The sequence below is a fragment of the Sardina pilchardus genome, chromosome 3 (genome assembly GCF_963854185.1).
Source record: "Sardina pilchardus chromosome 3, fSarPil1.1, whole genome shotgun sequence".
In the NCBI taxonomy this organism is placed as follows: domain Eukaryota; kingdom Metazoa; phylum Chordata; class Actinopteri; order Clupeiformes; family Clupeidae; genus Sardina; species Sardina pilchardus.
This window is the reverse complement of record NC_084996.1, coordinates 28,934,568-28,951,762: the sequence shown is the minus strand read 5'-3', so window position 1 is coordinate 28,951,762 and position 17,195 is coordinate 28,934,568. Positions and strand designations below refer to the sequence as shown.

At 42.6% G+C, this 17,195-nt stretch overlaps 3 protein-coding genes across 4 annotated transcripts in view; 1 reads left to right on the top strand and 2 right to left on the bottom strand.

The window, feature by feature from the left end:
- Positions 1 to 1,318, top strand: part of si:dkeyp-72e1.9 (syntaxin-binding protein 4) — a 51,476-nt gene extending 50,158 nt beyond the window's left edge. The window contains exons 21-22 of the mRNA XM_062531218.1: positions 126 to 180; positions 847 to 1,318. Of these exons, the coding sequence (XP_062387202.1) occupies positions 126 to 180; positions 847 to 892 (101 nt within the window). The 3' untranslated portion in view covers positions 893 to 1,318. The remainder of the gene's footprint in view (positions 1 to 125; positions 181 to 846) is intronic.
- Positions 1,319 to 3,244: 1,926 nt separating this feature from the next.
- Positions 3,245 to 12,727, bottom strand: rrn3 (RRN3 homolog, RNA polymerase I transcription factor). 2 transcript variants are annotated; one of them, XM_062532708.1, is made up of 18 exons: positions 12,611 to 12,727; positions 12,240 to 12,370; positions 12,071 to 12,127; positions 11,790 to 11,879; positions 11,562 to 11,691; positions 11,396 to 11,455; positions 11,243 to 11,306; positions 11,067 to 11,136; positions 10,883 to 10,981; positions 10,177 to 10,269; positions 9,707 to 9,839; positions 8,880 to 9,010; positions 8,621 to 8,751; positions 7,982 to 8,166; positions 7,763 to 7,871; positions 7,077 to 7,229; positions 6,081 to 6,168; positions 3,245 to 4,883 (listed from the first exon to the last, which is right to left on the bottom strand). In XM_062532708.1, the coding sequence occupies exons 2-18, from the start codon at positions 12,333 to 12,335 to the stop codon at positions 4,734 to 4,736; spliced, it is 1,839 nt and encodes a 612-aa protein (XP_062388692.1). In that variant the 5' UTR covers positions 12,336 to 12,370; positions 12,611 to 12,727; the 3' UTR covers positions 3,245 to 4,733. The 2 variants fall into 2 exon arrangements, with proteins under 2 accessions (XP_062388692.1, XP_062388694.1); XM_062532710.1 differs by having other exon boundaries at positions 12,240 to 12,366; positions 12,611 to 12,722.
- Positions 12,728 to 15,524: 2,797 nt separating this feature from the next.
- si:dkeyp-72e1.6 (transmembrane protein 238-like) lies at positions 15,525 to 16,613 on the bottom strand. Its single transcript, XM_062532707.1, has 2 exons — positions 15,904 to 16,613; positions 15,525 to 15,611 (listed from the first exon to the last, which is right to left on the bottom strand). Exon 1 carries the CDS (start codon positions 16,480 to 16,482, stop codon positions 15,940 to 15,942), a length of 543 nt encoding a protein of 180 aa, XP_062388691.1. The 5' UTR covers positions 16,483 to 16,613; the 3' UTR covers positions 15,525 to 15,611; positions 15,904 to 15,939.
- Positions 16,614 to 17,195: the final 582 nt, after the last annotated feature.

Below are 17,195 nucleotides of genomic sequence, written 5' to 3'. Positions count from 1 at the left end.
TTCAGCGTCTCTGCAGACTGCCTTATTCAACTTAGCACAGATGGTGGTGTGCGCAGGAGCTTGAGGTGAAACTCACTTCACTTCTGTCTGTGTCCCCCCCCCCCCCCCCCGTCTTTGCCACTCAGGCGGCGCGGAGGTTCGGAGCGACGCTGAGGAGGCAGGAAAGGAGGGCTGCGCAGAGTGAGTGTCCACCGCGAACGCTGGCAGAGGACGCTGGTGTCCCTGTGGCCGGCCAGGGGCCGGAGGCACTAGAAAATCAACCTGTCAGCATCTCTCTGTATCTCTCTACTCACCCCTGCAGCAGTGTGTGTGTGTGTGTGTGTGTGTGTGTGTGTGTGTGTGTGAGAGAGAGAGAGAGAGAGAGAGAGAGAGAGAGAGGGTGAGCAAGAAAGAGGAAGTGGTGGACAGAAAGAGAAAGGGAAAAAGAAAGTAAGAAAGGGAGTGGTAGAGAAGAGAGAGATAGAGAGGGAAAGAGGGAGAAAATGTGAGCTGCACTTGAGAGGGTGACATCCGCTGTGAAATCCATTGTCAGAGAGCACTATGGCTTAAGCTTGGCTGTTGAAATTGGAGAGGGAAGCAAAGTAGAGGCTCATCAGGTGTCAGAATGATGCAGCAGTTTTAGAACCCTTGGGGAGTTTCACTGCCTTTTGTACTTTTACTGTTGCACTATATTCTCAAATGCAGTTGTATCTTCACATACTTAAAATAAAAAAAAAACTTGCCCTGGGGATAACTCATTTAACTCAGTGTCTTGATCGATTGACTAATTAGATTACTGTAATTACTCCCTCTTGAGTAGAATGCATTCATGTTTATTAACTGATCGTGTCCTCTGTTCTCTCACAGACCACCAACTCTGTGGCCGCCACCTCCTGACAAGCAGTGTCTCTAGATGACCGGATGCAAAACAGATCACTTGGTGAAGATCGGTGGACTCAGAGGACATGGCATTGACTGACCAGAGACTGTAGAGGCAAAGACTGTGAAGCTTTGGAGGTCCTGTTGATGTTAACTAGTTGAAAGCTTTATTTTTTTTCTGGATTGCATTACCGATTGATTGAAAGCTATATATAGAGGAAAAATGTTTTTTTTTCTAATACAACTGTATCTTGTAAGTATTCAATGTACCTTGTTACCATGCAGGCAGAGTGCTTTTGCACTCTAGTGAGAATGCAGATGAAGAATGATTACTTGTTACTGAATGAAAAGGCAGACAGCCCAAGGTCACCTCAAGGACTACATGTCCCATGGTGCAACAGCATCACAGGAAATAAATAGCCAAGAAGTTCTTATGTACAGAAGTCTTCAAAGGGCACTCATTTTAATTACCCAGACCCCACACATCTCATCATTTGATATGATGCATATTTGTATTTGTTCTAAGAAGTGCTCTGACATTATAAATATTTTGTATTTTGAGTCCACGCTTTTATGAAGAGAAGCTTTAGACTTGCCTGGCAAATGATTGGCATACTGTATGCAGTTGCTAGTTATAAACTTTGTAAATCTTGCCGTTCAAGAACAAACCCCCCTTCTTGATGTCACTTTCCATGTTCGTGTGGAACTCCATTCTGCTTCACAGCTACACAGTTACATAACACTGGTACTTCTGTGAACACATCTAAGAGAAAAACGTACTAGTATTTCTGAGTGTCAACTTGGTATCATTAGAGGTGTGTGTGTGCGTGTGTGTGTGTGTGTGTTGAGTGTGTGTGTGTGTGCCGGTGTCACTGCAGTCGCTCTGGTCATTTGTGAATACAGCACTTGTTAACACAATGACCTTGGAGAGGATTTTGGTTGTCATGATGTGAAGAACTCATCCTTTAAGGTCATACAGTGGTGCATTTACAAATGCCATATCCACTGGTACATATTATATATAAACATATATATTTACAACAAATGTGCATGGTTTGAAATATCAACCTGTATTCATTACCAACAGTTACTAGAGTACTAGTCTGGGTTCATAGAAATGTCAATAAATAAGACAGTGTAAGATATTCTGTATAACATTGAAATATCATAAAGACATCAGTGGAGCTTTTATCATAACCATAAAACATTTTCTGTGTAAGATTTATTCTGTTTATATTGATAACTGCACATGCTTTAAAAACTGCTGATATGTAGTCCTGTAAGTTTGATTAGTTTGCATCATATGTGTGGCCTAAATATCTTTTCTTGTATTGTTTTTATTAAAGCACGAACAAGCAGTTTCAGGGTTGTTTCTGGGCATTTATGTGTGCTGTATAAAGAAACACTACTTATTCAATAATTTGTGGTGTTCAAAGATACATACAGATAGTCAGATCTTTAAAGATGTACTAGTATCTTTCTCAGAATTGTAAATAATTGTCATCAACAGCTTATACCACGCTCTTGTGAATGCCATATAATATCATCAGAATTTATTCGTTTAATATCGCTTTGCAGATCTGATTTTTTTGCAGTCAGAACGCTGCCCTGCAAAAGCAAGGGCACATCCTGGCGTTGCCACATTCCGTGTCAGCAGTATGATTGCATGCTTGGCACCACAGAGGTGAACTCTGCTTCAGAAACACTGGCACCCACTGGAGATGAGGATTTGCCACACATCATCTCCAAATCCCCTGTCTGTCTGACTGAGTGGAGAGACACATGCGACAGGGCAGGGGCTATACTCTGGGGCGGTGAAATTTTAGTTTTTTTACTGTTTACTACTCAAGCTCACATTATTGTCACTAAAACTTACCCTAATGTAATCCTACCAATTGCGCAATAAGGCAACATAAAATATATTACATCATGATAGGGGAAAGCCTCCTGGTTCCTGTAAAAATATTCATGTTTCTCCTGATGCAAAAAAGGTTGTAAGTACAGAAAAGTTGTCTCTGCGAACATATGGACTCAGAACATTTCTAAATAGCTGGCTAGTGGGAGTGCTCTTAGTAGTTTTGTGCACTGTGCATTTTTTCGTTGGCGAGTTGTAGTGGTGGCTGTTTTCAAGGTGAGGGGGCGGGAGGGGTCAGGTTCTCTAGCTGTGCACTACTCCATGCAAAACACATGCCGAGCACTCGTGTGCAGCCAGTCAAACACAACAGCTTGCCCTGACCACTGCTTTATATAAACCCATGCTACATGCAGCTGCAAAGGCGGTCTTAACGCTGCTTCACTGCATCTGGGTGTCAGTTTCATCACGTGTAAAGTTACATGAGCAAGTCGGAGAGTGTTTGCAGCTTTAATAAAGCTTGTTATTCCAACAATCCAACATTTGTTACAGAATCTATAAATTAAGATAAATCAGAACATTGCAATCGGAAGACATCCATAGGTTATTGTGAACATGATGACTGCACCATGAAGGGTTTTTTTCCAGGACCATTTATTTACAGTCATCAAAGTATTTGTATTTGAATGTAAATCCAAAAGTACATTGTAAATAAATATTTTAGCTGATCAATATCAACCAATGTTACAGGGATTTGAAGTCTGGGATTTACAACGAACTCAACGTTTTTATATTACATTCATAGTTCCCATATCTTGTAAAAGAAAATACAAGTAGACAATAATGTCAACCATTATTTACATATTTTTTTGATTATGAAAATCATTAAAACAATTATGTCTTATTAATTGTCATGTTAACAACAGTGAACTCTGTTATAAACGTTGCAAGAACTACAGAATGAATGAAGTCCTATAAACCATCCTGTTAACCTTAACAGCAAACTATAAACAATTTATAAATAAAGCATTACCCATTATGTGATTTCTACGAGATAACAATCCAGATTCATACCTGTATCGGGTTCAACAGAACATTATCTACATCTCTGAATCTCTACACATCAGGAGTGAAGCGTAAGAGTGCTGATCATGGACCAGCCTTGACTGCTACTTATGAATGATCCTGTATCCATATTTAAGGGATTCCGGACTCCTACTCCATGATCCCGAATCCATATTTAAGGGATTTCCGACTCCTACTCCATCATCCCGTATCCATATTTAAGGGATTCCTGACTCCATATCAGTGATGCTGAGATTCCAGAAATAGCACGGCACACAACCTTTGCCCTTGATTGATACGTCCTTGAGGTGATCATAGTGACCACAGATGCAGAGGACAGCTACAGATCCATTTGTAAAACATTCACATACATGTTTTGCAGATCACAGCTCCAGAAACGGAGCCAGAGATCATCAGCTTCAGGCCGGTGTGTGTGCTTGTGAAAAGCAAAGTACCGTATTTCCCCATTCATGTCTCTTCATAATATCATGACGGTCCGGAGTAAAAGCATCCCTTGGGCGGACAGAAGGGACATACGGGCATGTTCAAGCAGAGACAGGCCACCTGACTTCAGAGAGACATGTGTCCTTAACAGGCCCATTTCATCAGAACTCCCCATTCAAAACCTGTCTATAGGGGTTTAGTGTCCAACACACACACACTAACACAACACACACACACAAATTTGTGAGCACCCACACACACACACACACAGACACACACACACACACACTCATACGCATGCATGCATCCATTCCTTCAATCATTCATTCATTCATTCATTCATTCATTCATTCATTCATGTGTGCATGCACACACGGCATGGATTGCACTGGAGCTTTCGTGACACAAAGGTCCGAGCTTTAGGGCTGAGAGTGACCTTCAATGCCGCGTCCCTCGTCTCTGAGAGCGTTCTGCAGGGGGGATGACCACATCACGCCACCTGCTGGCCGGCGGTTCAGAAGGGCCGCTGCAGGAAGGCGAGCGGCGGGGAGCCCACGCTGCTGGGGCTGCGGAGGTGCGCCTCGTAGGAGCCGGGGGTCATGCCCATGACCGTGTCCAGGGGGGTCTCGCCGCGCAGGAAGTCGTCCTCCTCATCCACCGAGGCCTGAGGGCAGCAAACACACAGGCCATTAGGGGGCGTGTAGCGCATGCATTGCAGTGCTTGCATTCCAGAGTGTGAGGTTGCCTAGGGGCAAGAGAATTCTAGAACGTTTCATATCATATGTGTGTTGTGTGCTATTAAATATGACTATTCATTTAATAAGACAACACTATGAGCTATTAATGGTACTACCCATGTACTACAGTATTTGCTCTCCATAGAGTGGGTAAGTTTACATTACAGTCACATTTATTCATTTAGCAGACACTGTTGTTCAAAGTGACTTACATGTGTCAATTACATTACAAGGGATTACATTGGCCCCAGAGCAATTTGGGATTAGGTGCCTTGTTCAAGGGCACAACGGTGGAAGCCAGGAATTTAACCACTTTTGGGCTACTGCACGCTAGCGCAGCTTGTTAACCACTATGCTACCACCACTCTTAAATTTGTTTAAACATTACAAGTTTACGATTAATATTATATTCCATATAACACGCTGCCAACGTGGACAACATTTTGTGATGACCTCAACTCGAATGTCACTTTGAGGTGGAGTATTCTGATCTTATTATAATCACGTTATTGAAGTATATAATTTGCATGCATAACCAACACCGTAAAACATCCTATTACAACTTACGGAGCAGAACAAACTGTGAAATTGCCAATTACAGAACCTTTAAAACCTTGATCAAGCGTCTTTGATCGGTTCAAAATGTAATCAAACTGTGCTGTGTACATGTGAACAACAATAATAACAATATTGGTTGTGGTTGTGTCTATAATAACAATATTGTCTTATTCTGACTAAATGAATAGACAGATTGCTGTGCATGTAAATATACTGTAGCATAGCGTAGGTGTGTGTTTAGTAATCAACAGGATGCAACAAGCTTTGAAAAAACAAAGCTTTGAAAAAACAACTCAAACATCTCCAAATCTCTCTGCAGGCTAAGACAGCAATTGAGGGTTGTGTCGATGAAACCACACTATTTATCACCGGAGCTGAACAAGGAAACACAAGCCACAGGGCTCAAGGCCAAACATTGAGACTGCTATAAATCACAGTGCTCTTGGAGGAATGAACAGAAGGATTTCAAATATGCTTCTGCACAATCCACATGACGCTACCACCAAACAAACAGTTCATGCTTCATGGCTTTTGAAAGCCAAGTTTCACCTCCAAATTGCACTTACTTTTCTGATATCTTTCTTCGGGGCATCCGCCATGCAGTCGGAGGGCTCTTCCCACACCTGATATTGGGGCTCAATCAGCTTCCCTGACCTGGGAACAGCGGGAGGAAGGTTAAACCACTGCAAAACCAAACTCTTATACAAGCTACACAGTGAACTGTACACATTCTCAATCAAACAGAAATACTTATCTATTAATGACTGGAAGGTCTGTGTGTGTGTGTGTGTGTGTGTGTGTGTGTGTGTGTGTGTGTGTGTGTGTGTGTGTGTGTGTTATTCCCATATCTCTTGAACCATTTGTCCGACTGACTTCAAACTTAACAGGTGCAGTGCGATGCCAAGTTTGACGTTGTTTGCCAAAGAGATCACTGAAAGGTGATGCATGATCATGACGATTTCCCTACTGATGATTCCAGTTCTCCAGAAAAGTAATTGTTGCCCAATATCAATGTGAACATGCCATAACCACAACAATGAGGAGCATTGCACAGCAACACTGCTCAAAACGTTGCCCCATGCATCATCAGCTTAATTATACTATTAAATGATGCACACAATGGCTATTGCCACACTAGCTACTGTGGCCACTCCCCCTCTCACTCAACACTGCACTGAATCAGCACACGGATAGAGGGCCGTAGAGGGACGCACATGACGTACATGTCGGACTGGGTTAGTGCACACAGAGAAGAGAAGGGTTAGGGTGTATATACGCTACTCACAAAACAGTCAGGGATATTTGACTTACGGGTGTTAGTCTTTGTTTCAATACATTTTTTGAGATGAGGAAATCACCATTAAATGCCCTACTTTCATGATATAATACCACTTGTAGCTTGAACTTTTTCCATTTTCCATTTTTCCAACTTCACTCGAAAACCAGATATCCCTTACTGTGTCAGTAGTGTCTCTTCTTATCTAACTGTGGGGTAGACAGCAAATAAGCTGGTGGCATGTGTGAGATGTATTTGCAAGAGGAGTACATGCTTCCCAGCGCACCTCTTGAGCAGATAGGGGTCAAAGGGGAAGAAGCTGTCCAGAGGGTTGGTGTTGGCCGACACGGAGTTGCCCCCCGTTGAGCTCCGGATGACGGGCAGCGTGCTGCGGTTGTTGCGCTCGATGATGGTGTAACAAAAGACGAGTTGGTACTTCCTGCGGACAGAGGACAGGGGGCTTTATACGGAGCTTTGGACTGGTCGGACAGGTTCGTAATAGCTCCCTGTCTTCAAGGGGATAGTTAAGCCTTTCAGTCCTTGCAAGACCACAACATTACCCCTTAATAGCTCTTATAGTTCAGAAGAAATTAGCATGGGCTACGTCAACCATTTGCTTAGGTTCGGTATGAATAGAGCTTTCCCATCGTTGTTAATAGTTAGTAGATGACCGTTTTCAGAATGCTTTTCTATAATAACAGACAATATGGCCCACATGATACTTCACTACACACAACATTCCTGAAAACAAACTAACAATAACAGCTGACGTGTGTTGCACAGTCTAACAACAATGACCAGTGTGTTCAGCAATGAAGGCGGGGAACAGGCAAGAAAGGAACTAAAGCTAATTTAATCTTGTCAAGATCATTTTGTTAACACAGCTGTGAACATCCACAGTTGCTTGTTGCCAGTTGCCTGAGGGCTCTGGGTGATGGGAAGAGGTTAACAGAGATGCTGTGCCCTACATACCTGGTGATGGCAGCAAACATGTTGGTGATGGCGGGCAGGCAGGCCTTGAGTGGGTTTAACTGGCACATGACGATACGTTCCAGATTCAGGCTCTGCAGATACGCCAGCCCTAAAGGCACCAACAATGCTGAAGTCAATATCACTGTATTCAATATAACTATACTCAGTTCTTCACTTCCAAACACAACAGTGCAACATGCAGCTCCTCTCTGAACTCACCTTTCTTCATGTTACCCTCCACGAGGGCCCTGTGCCTGAACACCAGCGTGTAGAAGATGGCCTGGCAGGTGGCGTAGAAGGGCCCGTGGAGCGTCACGTCACAGAAGGAGCGCGAGCTGGCGTCCTGGCTGTCGATGTAGAGATGGAGCCACGGCACCAGCAGGTCCAGACACGCCCTCACCGTGCTGAGGAGAGACGAGACGAGACGAGATGAGTGGGCAGATGGAGGTCACGTGCAAGCAGTGACAAGAAACGCAGAGTTCTGTTTCGCCTTGTAGCCACCGAGTTACGCCAAGGATGTCCCACAAAACAGGCCGTGTACAGAGAATGTAAGTGGCAAAAAAAATACACTTTCACCCTAGACCACCACGGGGTGGTCTAATTCAGTCTCTCTCACAAATCATTTCATTTCTGACTGCGGGAACCCACACAAAAAGACATACCGACACATACTTCTCAGAATACATTTCTAATTATATTAATTTAAAGGACACTTTTATCCCAAAAACACATACATAAATAAATTATATTACAAGGGCCAATCTCCCCGGAGCCACTCAGGGTTAAGCGCGTTACTCAAGGACACAAAAGTGGAAGCCGGGAATTGAACCCACAACTTTTGATGGGCTGGAGACTTACGGTACGGGCAGGAACTTGGCGCGTGCCAGGAAGCTGCCCATGTAGCCGGCGGCTGCCTGTCTCAACACAGACGGCTGGGATGGGCTCTGCAGCTGTTTCCATAGGTGGTCTAGAAACGCTTCAGCCAGCCCCTGAGACACAAATCACACACACACACACACACACACACATTACAAATAAACACAATTAAACCAATGAATCAGCAATTCAATACCAGGAACCACACAGTAAAACTGCGCCCTTGGTCAATAATACCCACCAGGCGGAAGCTGCAGAGGTAGAAGACGCAGTACTGCACGTGGCAGGAGGCGTGCGTGGGCAGAATCAGCTTGTCAAACACAGCCAGCAGGTCCCGGTACAGAGCTTTGGTCCTCTCCAGCTCCAGCACACCTGCCGCAGGGAAGCAGAGGTTTCAGCATGAAGTTTTTCAGCATAGTTTTGGGGCAAGTTCAGTCTGTTTGTTCTAGATCAATTCCAACTAGGGGGCAGCCGTGGCCTACTGGATAGGGCTTTGGGCTTGTAACCTGAGGGTTGCCGGTTCGATCCCTGACCAGTCCACGGCTGAAGTGCCCTTGAGCAAGGCACCTAACCCCTCACTGCTCCCCGAGCGCCGCTGGTTGGGCAGGCAGCTCACTGCTCTGGGTTGTGTGATTCACCTCACTGTGTGTTCACTGTGTGCTGTGTGTTCACTAATTCGGTTAAATTGGGTTAAATGCAGAGAACTGAATTTCCCTCACGGGATCAAAAAAGTATATATTCTATTCTATTCTATTCTAACTATACGGAGTCTCACTGTCCATAAGGGCATAATGGGGTTGAGAGATACCCCCCAAAAAAAGCCTCTTTGTTTAGCTTCGGCTTCTGACTTGTCATTGGTACCATCAGGCTCCCTCCAGCTCTTTCTTACCTGATGCATGGAGGTGGAATGACCCCCAGAATCCCTTTAAACTTTGCTATGTGTTCTGAGCGTGTTGCATGGGATGTCATTTGGTTTAAGACACAAATATTGCTGAAATGGTTCATATTACAGTAAATGCCAACTGGGTGTAAAATCATGGCGCACAGAGCCCACATTGTGTCCCTTACCATTCTGGTGGCACACATCCTTAATGAAGGCGAGCAGGACGCCCATCAGTATGTCCAGGCGGTCAGCCACAGGGTGGGCCATCCCTGTGCAGCCCGGAGGGGAGGGGGCCAGACCTGAGTCTGTGTCCTCATCCTGCAGGGGGCAGCAGAGGGCACACAAGGACAGGCGCGACTTGTCACTATCGGGAGTGGGACTTTTGGGATTTATGTCAGGTGTTAGTGCGGATGCGGTGGCTTTGGATTTCCTCTAAAAATCCTGCAGACGTGTCAGGTTCACGTCAAAGAGCGTCGCAGTCACTTTCATTAGTATGCCTCCAGTCATGTAAAATGCCCTGCTTCAGAGTCAAGGACAGAGTGGTGTCAGGGCTCACGATTTATGCCGGAGACTCACCCGTGCAAGCCCTGTTGTGTGAATAGCATGCTGTGCAGCAGGGTTTCCTACCAAGGACAGCGGAGCTACACGGACCTACCATATCAAACAGGCACTCGTCCTGTGATGCCTCCATGCTCTTCTGTTCAGCGTTCTCTTCCATGTCCTCGATTTCAGCACGGGGCGCACTCACCTAGATCACACACACACACACACACACACACACATTAAACACTATACTTTGAGAATACAGAATGTTTTACATCCAATTTGTGTCACATGTTTTTTTCTTTCTTTCTTATTTCCAGCTTTCCAAGTGACAAAGCCCCACAACGCTTAAAGACTTGCTCTCAGGGTGCACTTAGTATGATTCTTAACTGTGTGGGAAGGTGAAGTCTTTGCTCCAATGGGGAGGAACAGCAGTGGGGTTACTACAGCTACATCATCAAAATTGCAATCTTGTACATGACACCGGAGCGGTGGTAGTGTAGTGGTTAAGGAGCTGGGCTAGAATGCAGTAGCCTCCAGTAGCATCCAGTCTTGGATCCTGCCTTTGAGCAAGACCCTTAACCCTGAGTTGCTCTTGTAATATTATTGACATAACAAGTCACTTTGGATAGAAGCTATCTGCTAAATGAATGGATGCAAATGACAGTGCACCAACTACAGACAGGACACAGCACGCAGGAAGTGACTGGATTAGCAACTAGTCTATCAAACAGTATCACTAACAAACATAATGGCCAACACAGTACATCAGCATCAGTGCTATATGAAGACAAGTTAAACAGAACTGAGCCACTCACATCCAGTGTCAGCATTTTACTGATGAGGAGTTCCAGGATATCTCGTCGCAGAGTTGGGATGTACACTGTGATTCTTAGCAGGTTATGAACGTAACACTCCTGAAAACAAAATAACAACTTCCGTCTGATGTTTGTCAAACATTTTGTCAGTAACATTACAGAATCATGGCAACCTCTTACTTACAAGAGTTCTTGAAGACTTCTGAACAAAAGGGAAGTTATCAGTGAGAATTGGCATCAAGAATCTACTTGTTCTGTAGACAAAAAAAGTCAACCACTGAGAATAAGACATATTCAGAACTAATGTATGAACTACATAATTTTGCATGATTAAACAGCAAACTATGAGAGGATACTTACGATGGAACATATCTTGAAATTATTTGTAAGGCTTGATGACAATGCTCAAAGTTCCTTGGGAGATCTGCCAAGAAGAGAAAAGAATGAGTTCTGATTTAAGCATCAAACATCATTCCATGTTCTTCTATGCCAGACTCACTCCGATGTACTCACTTTCATCGTCATCATCGGAGTCAGAAATATCCACATCGCCATCCCGGATTCGCACTCTTGCTACGGGGAAAAAAAAGAGAGGTTACAAAAAAGACCAGTGCAAAGTCATAAATAGTATGTCAAAACCATAAGACCAAGTGGAAGAAGAGGTGAGATGACCACCAACCAGGCGTAAAATTGGAGACGACTATTTTAAGACAAGTCCTGAGGTACACAGTCTGGGCAGATACAAGGTTGCTCAGGAAAGACAGATATTCATCCACCACAGCTTGACTCCGTCCCAGCCAAGGAAGTCGCTGCGAACATGACAAATAACAGTTTTATGAAGGCCTATTCCATATATTTAATCTCTGTAATTGGTTGCAATATTCCATCCCCGGGGTCGCTCGCTTACCAACACAACGTAGATAAGTTGCTCGTGGTCCTTGTTTAACTGAGTGACACACGTCCTGAATTCTTGCAGCCAGTTTATTATCTGAGCGTCCTGGTTACAGAGAGATAGCAATTATATCTAAAAGTTACTACCACATTCAACAATACTTGTCAATATACATATATATAATATATATATATATATATATATATATATATATATATATATATATATATATATATATATATATATATATATGTACTTGTGTTAGGTAGGTAGGTCTACAGAAATTTGTCACCTACTTTTATGTCAGGGTCTGTCAATTGATGCTTGAGTAATTCGTAATCTCCTTTGTCACCCTGCAATACAAAAACACGGCATTGAGTTCAAAGACAAATGCTAACTCTCTCGATATGCAACAGTTACACTACATGTATGTTATTTCTGCCATACTGTCACACTTTACAATACCTTTTTAAATTTAGCCAACGTGTTGGCAACAGTATCGCCGAAGCGCACTGTTTTCATAGGAGGAGTGTTGAGGAATTCCCGACCGTCCACTTCCATGGTCTTGACTCGAATCCTCAGCTCAGTTTAACTTTCTATGAAATGACAATGAAAATGATTATAACATTTACATGAATGTACCATAAGAAGTATACTTACTTCACCAAACAAAGAAACTAAACTAGTTTGTTAAGTGTGTGAGGTAGGCTAAGTTTACGTGCAGAATGCTAACGCTACCGTAGCCTATCGCAGCTGAGATTTTGTAACACTGCACTATCTTTACATTTTACTACTTATACTACTACGCTATGATAATATATTTCACTTATACTTACAAAGACGGGTATAAATGGCAACAAAAAATCCTTTCAAAATAACGAAAAAGTAAACAATTTCGGGCATAACACATGTGCCGACATGCTCAGGTTTTCACAACAGGAAACACGTCATTCACTAAACCTGCCTGCCATAGAACAAAGCATACCGTAAATCTGGTACCACAATGAAACCAAAAGGGTACCCTGCCATCTAGAGTAGTGGAGAGGTAAAATCATCAGTGCACAAACAGGGTTCAGCTATGTTATGCCACTTCTGCAGGTGTCCTCTAGTTTACCTCCGCCAAGGAGGTATATGTTTTCATACCGGCGTTTGTTTGTCTGTCTGTTTGTTAGCAAGATTACAAAAAAAGTAGGCCTAATGGATGGATTTCGAAATTTCCAGGGAAGGTCGGACATGACCCAAGGAAGAAACGATTAATTTTGGGAGTGATCCGTATAATTCCGTCGATATTCTAGCCTGGCGCCTAGCACCACTTCTCAAATGAGACGTGTCTGGCAACCAGACATTAATTTTCTCATAATTGAAAAAATGCCCAGATCCGTTCATTGGGCACCACGGATGTCTATCAAATGTGTCTGTGCATAGCTCATCATGGTCTTGCTATCTCCCCTGTTCTGTGATTGGTCCCCTATCTCGGTCAAAAATGTGGGTGTTAGTTTCCAGACTGCCTTAGCAGCGTGAATGAAATCACCGTGCAAGGCAGGATTGGAACACCCAGGCTATCGAGATTCCGGAGGCATTTATTGTTATTTATTTGTATGTCGCTTTGTACAAAGGCATCTGCAAAATAACCATAACCATAACCATAACCAATAATGCTTGATCAGCATTCTAAACAAAGTAGCAAAACAACCATGCGTGTTAGTCAAACAAACAAATGATCTTGCTAGGACATTTGGGGAAAATACCACTCTCAATTGGATCATTTGGATGTTATATTATAGCAGAGAAGAGATGTGCTCTCTCACAACATGTTGTGAATGATTGGAGTCGCCAATGTTTTGTGAAAACAAAATAGGATCACCTGCCAAAAAGGGCTGAACTTCTGAACTAAGCGACCCCCTCTAGAGCCTGCTCTGGTTTGCCTGTGTGCACTGACCTTTCCAATATAAACTTGTAGTGGAGGTGCATGCATGGGGCTAGACAATGAAAAGTTTAAAATACTGGAAAGTCCATGTTTTTAACAGTATTTTTCAAGCTTCGCAATTCAAGTTTTTTTTTTTTTTTTTTTAAATCTGACAGTGGTATGTTTAGCGTTATCTTTCTAAAACTATCTATCCAAAGCTTGTCTTACAGGCCGTCATCCAGCTCATTATGCAGTCATATGTGACATGATAATTGCATTAATTTGGCTGCTTAAGTTGTTTCTTAAGGAACAGGTAAACCTTTTTTTGCTGCTTGAAGCCAAGTTGTGAGTCAAAGATCAATTTAAATTCATGCACAACCTCAAGCTTATTCGAGGTTGGGGTCTGTATTGGTGTTTGCCCTTTTCGGCATTGAGGTGTAAGTGAGAGCTCTCAAGCCAGTTACATACATAACTCATGACATCTTGTGAAGGCTGATTTTTGTCTTTAGCATACATACAGAGCTGCATCATCAGCATACATTTGGCAGGATATGTGGTGGACAGCAACTTGACAGATCATTTTTATGAAGACTAAATAGCAGTGGTCCTAAGACAGAACCCTGTGGCACACCACCAATATTTGTGTCACAATTCTAAGAGAGTCAGGAAGACTTTAGTTTTTTGGAGTTACTATGCTTATTATTGGTGCAGTGAGGGATTGTTATACATATAGGCCTACAGTATTTGGCTCTAGAACTTTCAGACCACAGATGATCCTGTCAGACTGCGACTGTTTCCTGGCAGCTTTTCACATATTTCCTCTTGTGTTACTTATTACTAATAAAACAAGATTGTACTGTCTATTTTATTGGTTAGGCCTGACATGACAACAAAGTCTATTATATTCTATGAAATGTTTGAATAAATAAGAAATTATAAAACATATTTATTTTGTGAAATGAACATTTTTATTTACAACCATCATATACCAACATATCAACACATAAGCCAACTGAAAAAAAGAATAATACAAAAATACTTAACTTCTTATAAGAATAATAATACAGACATTTTATTAGGCTATGACCCTCAAAATAAAGGGGGGAATTTAAAAAAAATGTGCTGCTTTTCTTATTCTCAGAATTCTCTCAGTGGTTCTCAATGAAATTATTGCTGCATATACTTTCATATATGCTAAAAATCTCTATACAAAAATCTGTCTATCACAGGCCTAGAACAATGAGGAAGTTATGATGGGCGCATTCATGCAAAGGCTAAACTCTTCTCGTCTTCCCCAAGTCTGATGTCATGCCGGAAAAGTTAACCCATATAACATTACATTCTGTAAATGATCAAGCGTGACTTTGTGCCCACACCATTCACACCACATTAATTATTCACACAGGCAATCTTGCATAAATTATAATGTGGCAAAACAAATGCCAAGCTTCAATGAGACATAAAAACATTTTATTTGAAGAAAAAAAAAAACAACACACATCCATTTTGCATCTTAAAAATGGAATTTCAAGGCTGTAATAGAAAACATGATGGTTCAGTTTGAGTTGAAGATAATGAGAGGTGAGCAAACAGAGATAAGAGGAAGCTAGGTTGGAAAATCCAGCCTATTTGACCAAAGGTCGTTGAGGTGTGGAGGGAATATATAGCATTGTTATTGCAGAAGGTAGAGAGAAATCTGCCTTTTTTTATGGCACCCATCTTATCTTCATCAAGCAAAAAAGGTCTTTTCGAATTATTCTTCAAACCACGACTGTCAAATTCACATTAATTTCCATCTAAAATGATTAGGGAAATAAAAATATAATTTGGGAAAGAAAAAAATGTTTTAAAAAAATCGTAAACATCTCACAAAATTCAAGTGGAGGGTCAGAAGTCATCTCACTTAAATAAAACAGTTCTGTGTCGTCAACCTGTGGGGTTACATAAAGAAGAAAGAGGTCAGTGACAGTGAAAACAATATAGGCCTAATTTAGATTTACTTCAGGCAACTACGCCACTTGAATAGAAATATATAGTGACACAATTTATAATCCCTTTGCCCTTTTGACTTGCCCTTTATGCTGATGTTGACTAATTATTAACTGAACATATCCCAAGTTTCCTTTTCAGACAGTTCACTTCATGACTTACGTTTTGTGTGTGTAAAGCTTCCTAACCTATTTGCATACGGCAGGAATTGTGTTATAGCCTATATTTACATACCTTGTCTTAAAATAACAGGCGAATGGCATAAGGACCTCATATGGCTGATGTTTCCGTTGTAATATCTAGCACAGGTGGTTCTCCTTCAATTGCTGCAGATACAGTGTGCACGTTTTCTTCGGAGCCCATTGGGACTGCCACTGGGACCGTTCGGGCTAGAGTTGAGTGGCCAGTTCTTGTCATAGTTGCACCGGTGTGGCTTTGAGCTGCCCCGCCGTTCCTCCTGAAAGACCGACCTATTCCATTTGTGAGACGACTGGAGAGTCGCCTCACAACGCCTGCCAACCCTTTCTTCTTCAACAAGCCAATGTCATCCTCCAGGTCCTCCGGTGCGACCTCGATGTTTCCCGTATACCAAAACACCCACCATATAAGACTTAGGAAGATAATGATTGCTCCAGCATAAATGAGAAAGTCGTAGAAAAATACATCAAGAAAGACACCAAGAAGAAGAATGACCAAACCAAATATGTCAAAGGCAACGGCAAGCCAAAATGCACCGGAACATCGTCCTAACCCCCCAAAGTCAGGTTCCATGTCCAAAGAGTTTGGGTTCTGTTTATTCCCATCTCCTGCCATTCTTTTTAGCGCTTTTGTCCGTTTTTTAATTCGCGTAGCATTTCAAAAGAAACCCGTTTTACTACAGCCTGTGTATACTGAGCCAGGTGAGGAAACTCACCACACGCTTACCTGCGCGAGGGCACGAAGGAGTGGCCATGGAGGGTGGGGATGCGCTGTCGTAACAACGGTGAACTTCGCCAGCATTTAACTCGATGCTATAGTAAAGGCACACGAGTTGGTTTACTGCGCTTCCGCATGCATCTCTATTCAGAATTTAAACCGCTATGTGGAAGTTAAAGCTGTCAGAGTCAGAGAGAAAAACGCATATGGCGACATATGAAATGGTCATGGCCAGCCCAGCTGCTGTTGAAATAACCACACAATGGAAAAAACTCAGGCTGTCAAATGCAACTGTATTGAAATTAGAGTGCATGTCATGAATGTGCTTGTTCTCTGTGGTAGAAAGACACAATTAAGTCAGCATGTTCCTCTGTTATGTGCTCTTCCACATACATGACTCTGTTCCTGTGTGTGATTCTGTCCCTGTACTGTTCCTGATATCTCTATGTGTTCAAAGATAAGGGGATGTTTTGCTGCTGCTGGATGCACCCTTGTGGCCATCAGCTCAGAATGTCAGCATTAGTGGTGATTCTAGAGATTTGAAGAACAAGGGTGGCCTAGTGGGGCACTGATTAATAAGGGTGGCATAGATGAACAGAAACAGGCTCAAG

Excerpts from the sequence above, each read along its gene's own strand:
- rrn3 (XM_062532708.1), bottom strand. The coding sequence starts at position 12,335 with ATGGAAGTGGACGGTCGGGAATTCCTCAACACTCCTCCTATGAAAACA. Across the intron at positions 11,307-11,395 it reads CTCCGATGATGACGATGAAA|ATCTCCCAAGGAACTTTGAG; the intron begins GTGAGTACATCG and ends TCTTCTTGGCAG. Across the intron at positions 9,840-10,176 it reads ACGAGTGCCTGTTTGATATG|GATGAGGACACAGACTCAGG; the intron begins GTAGGTCCGTGT and ends TGCCCCCTGCAG.
- si:dkeyp-72e1.6 (XM_062532707.1), bottom strand. The coding sequence starts at position 16,482 with ATGGCAGGAGATGGGAATAAACAGAACCCAAACTCTTTGGACATGGAA.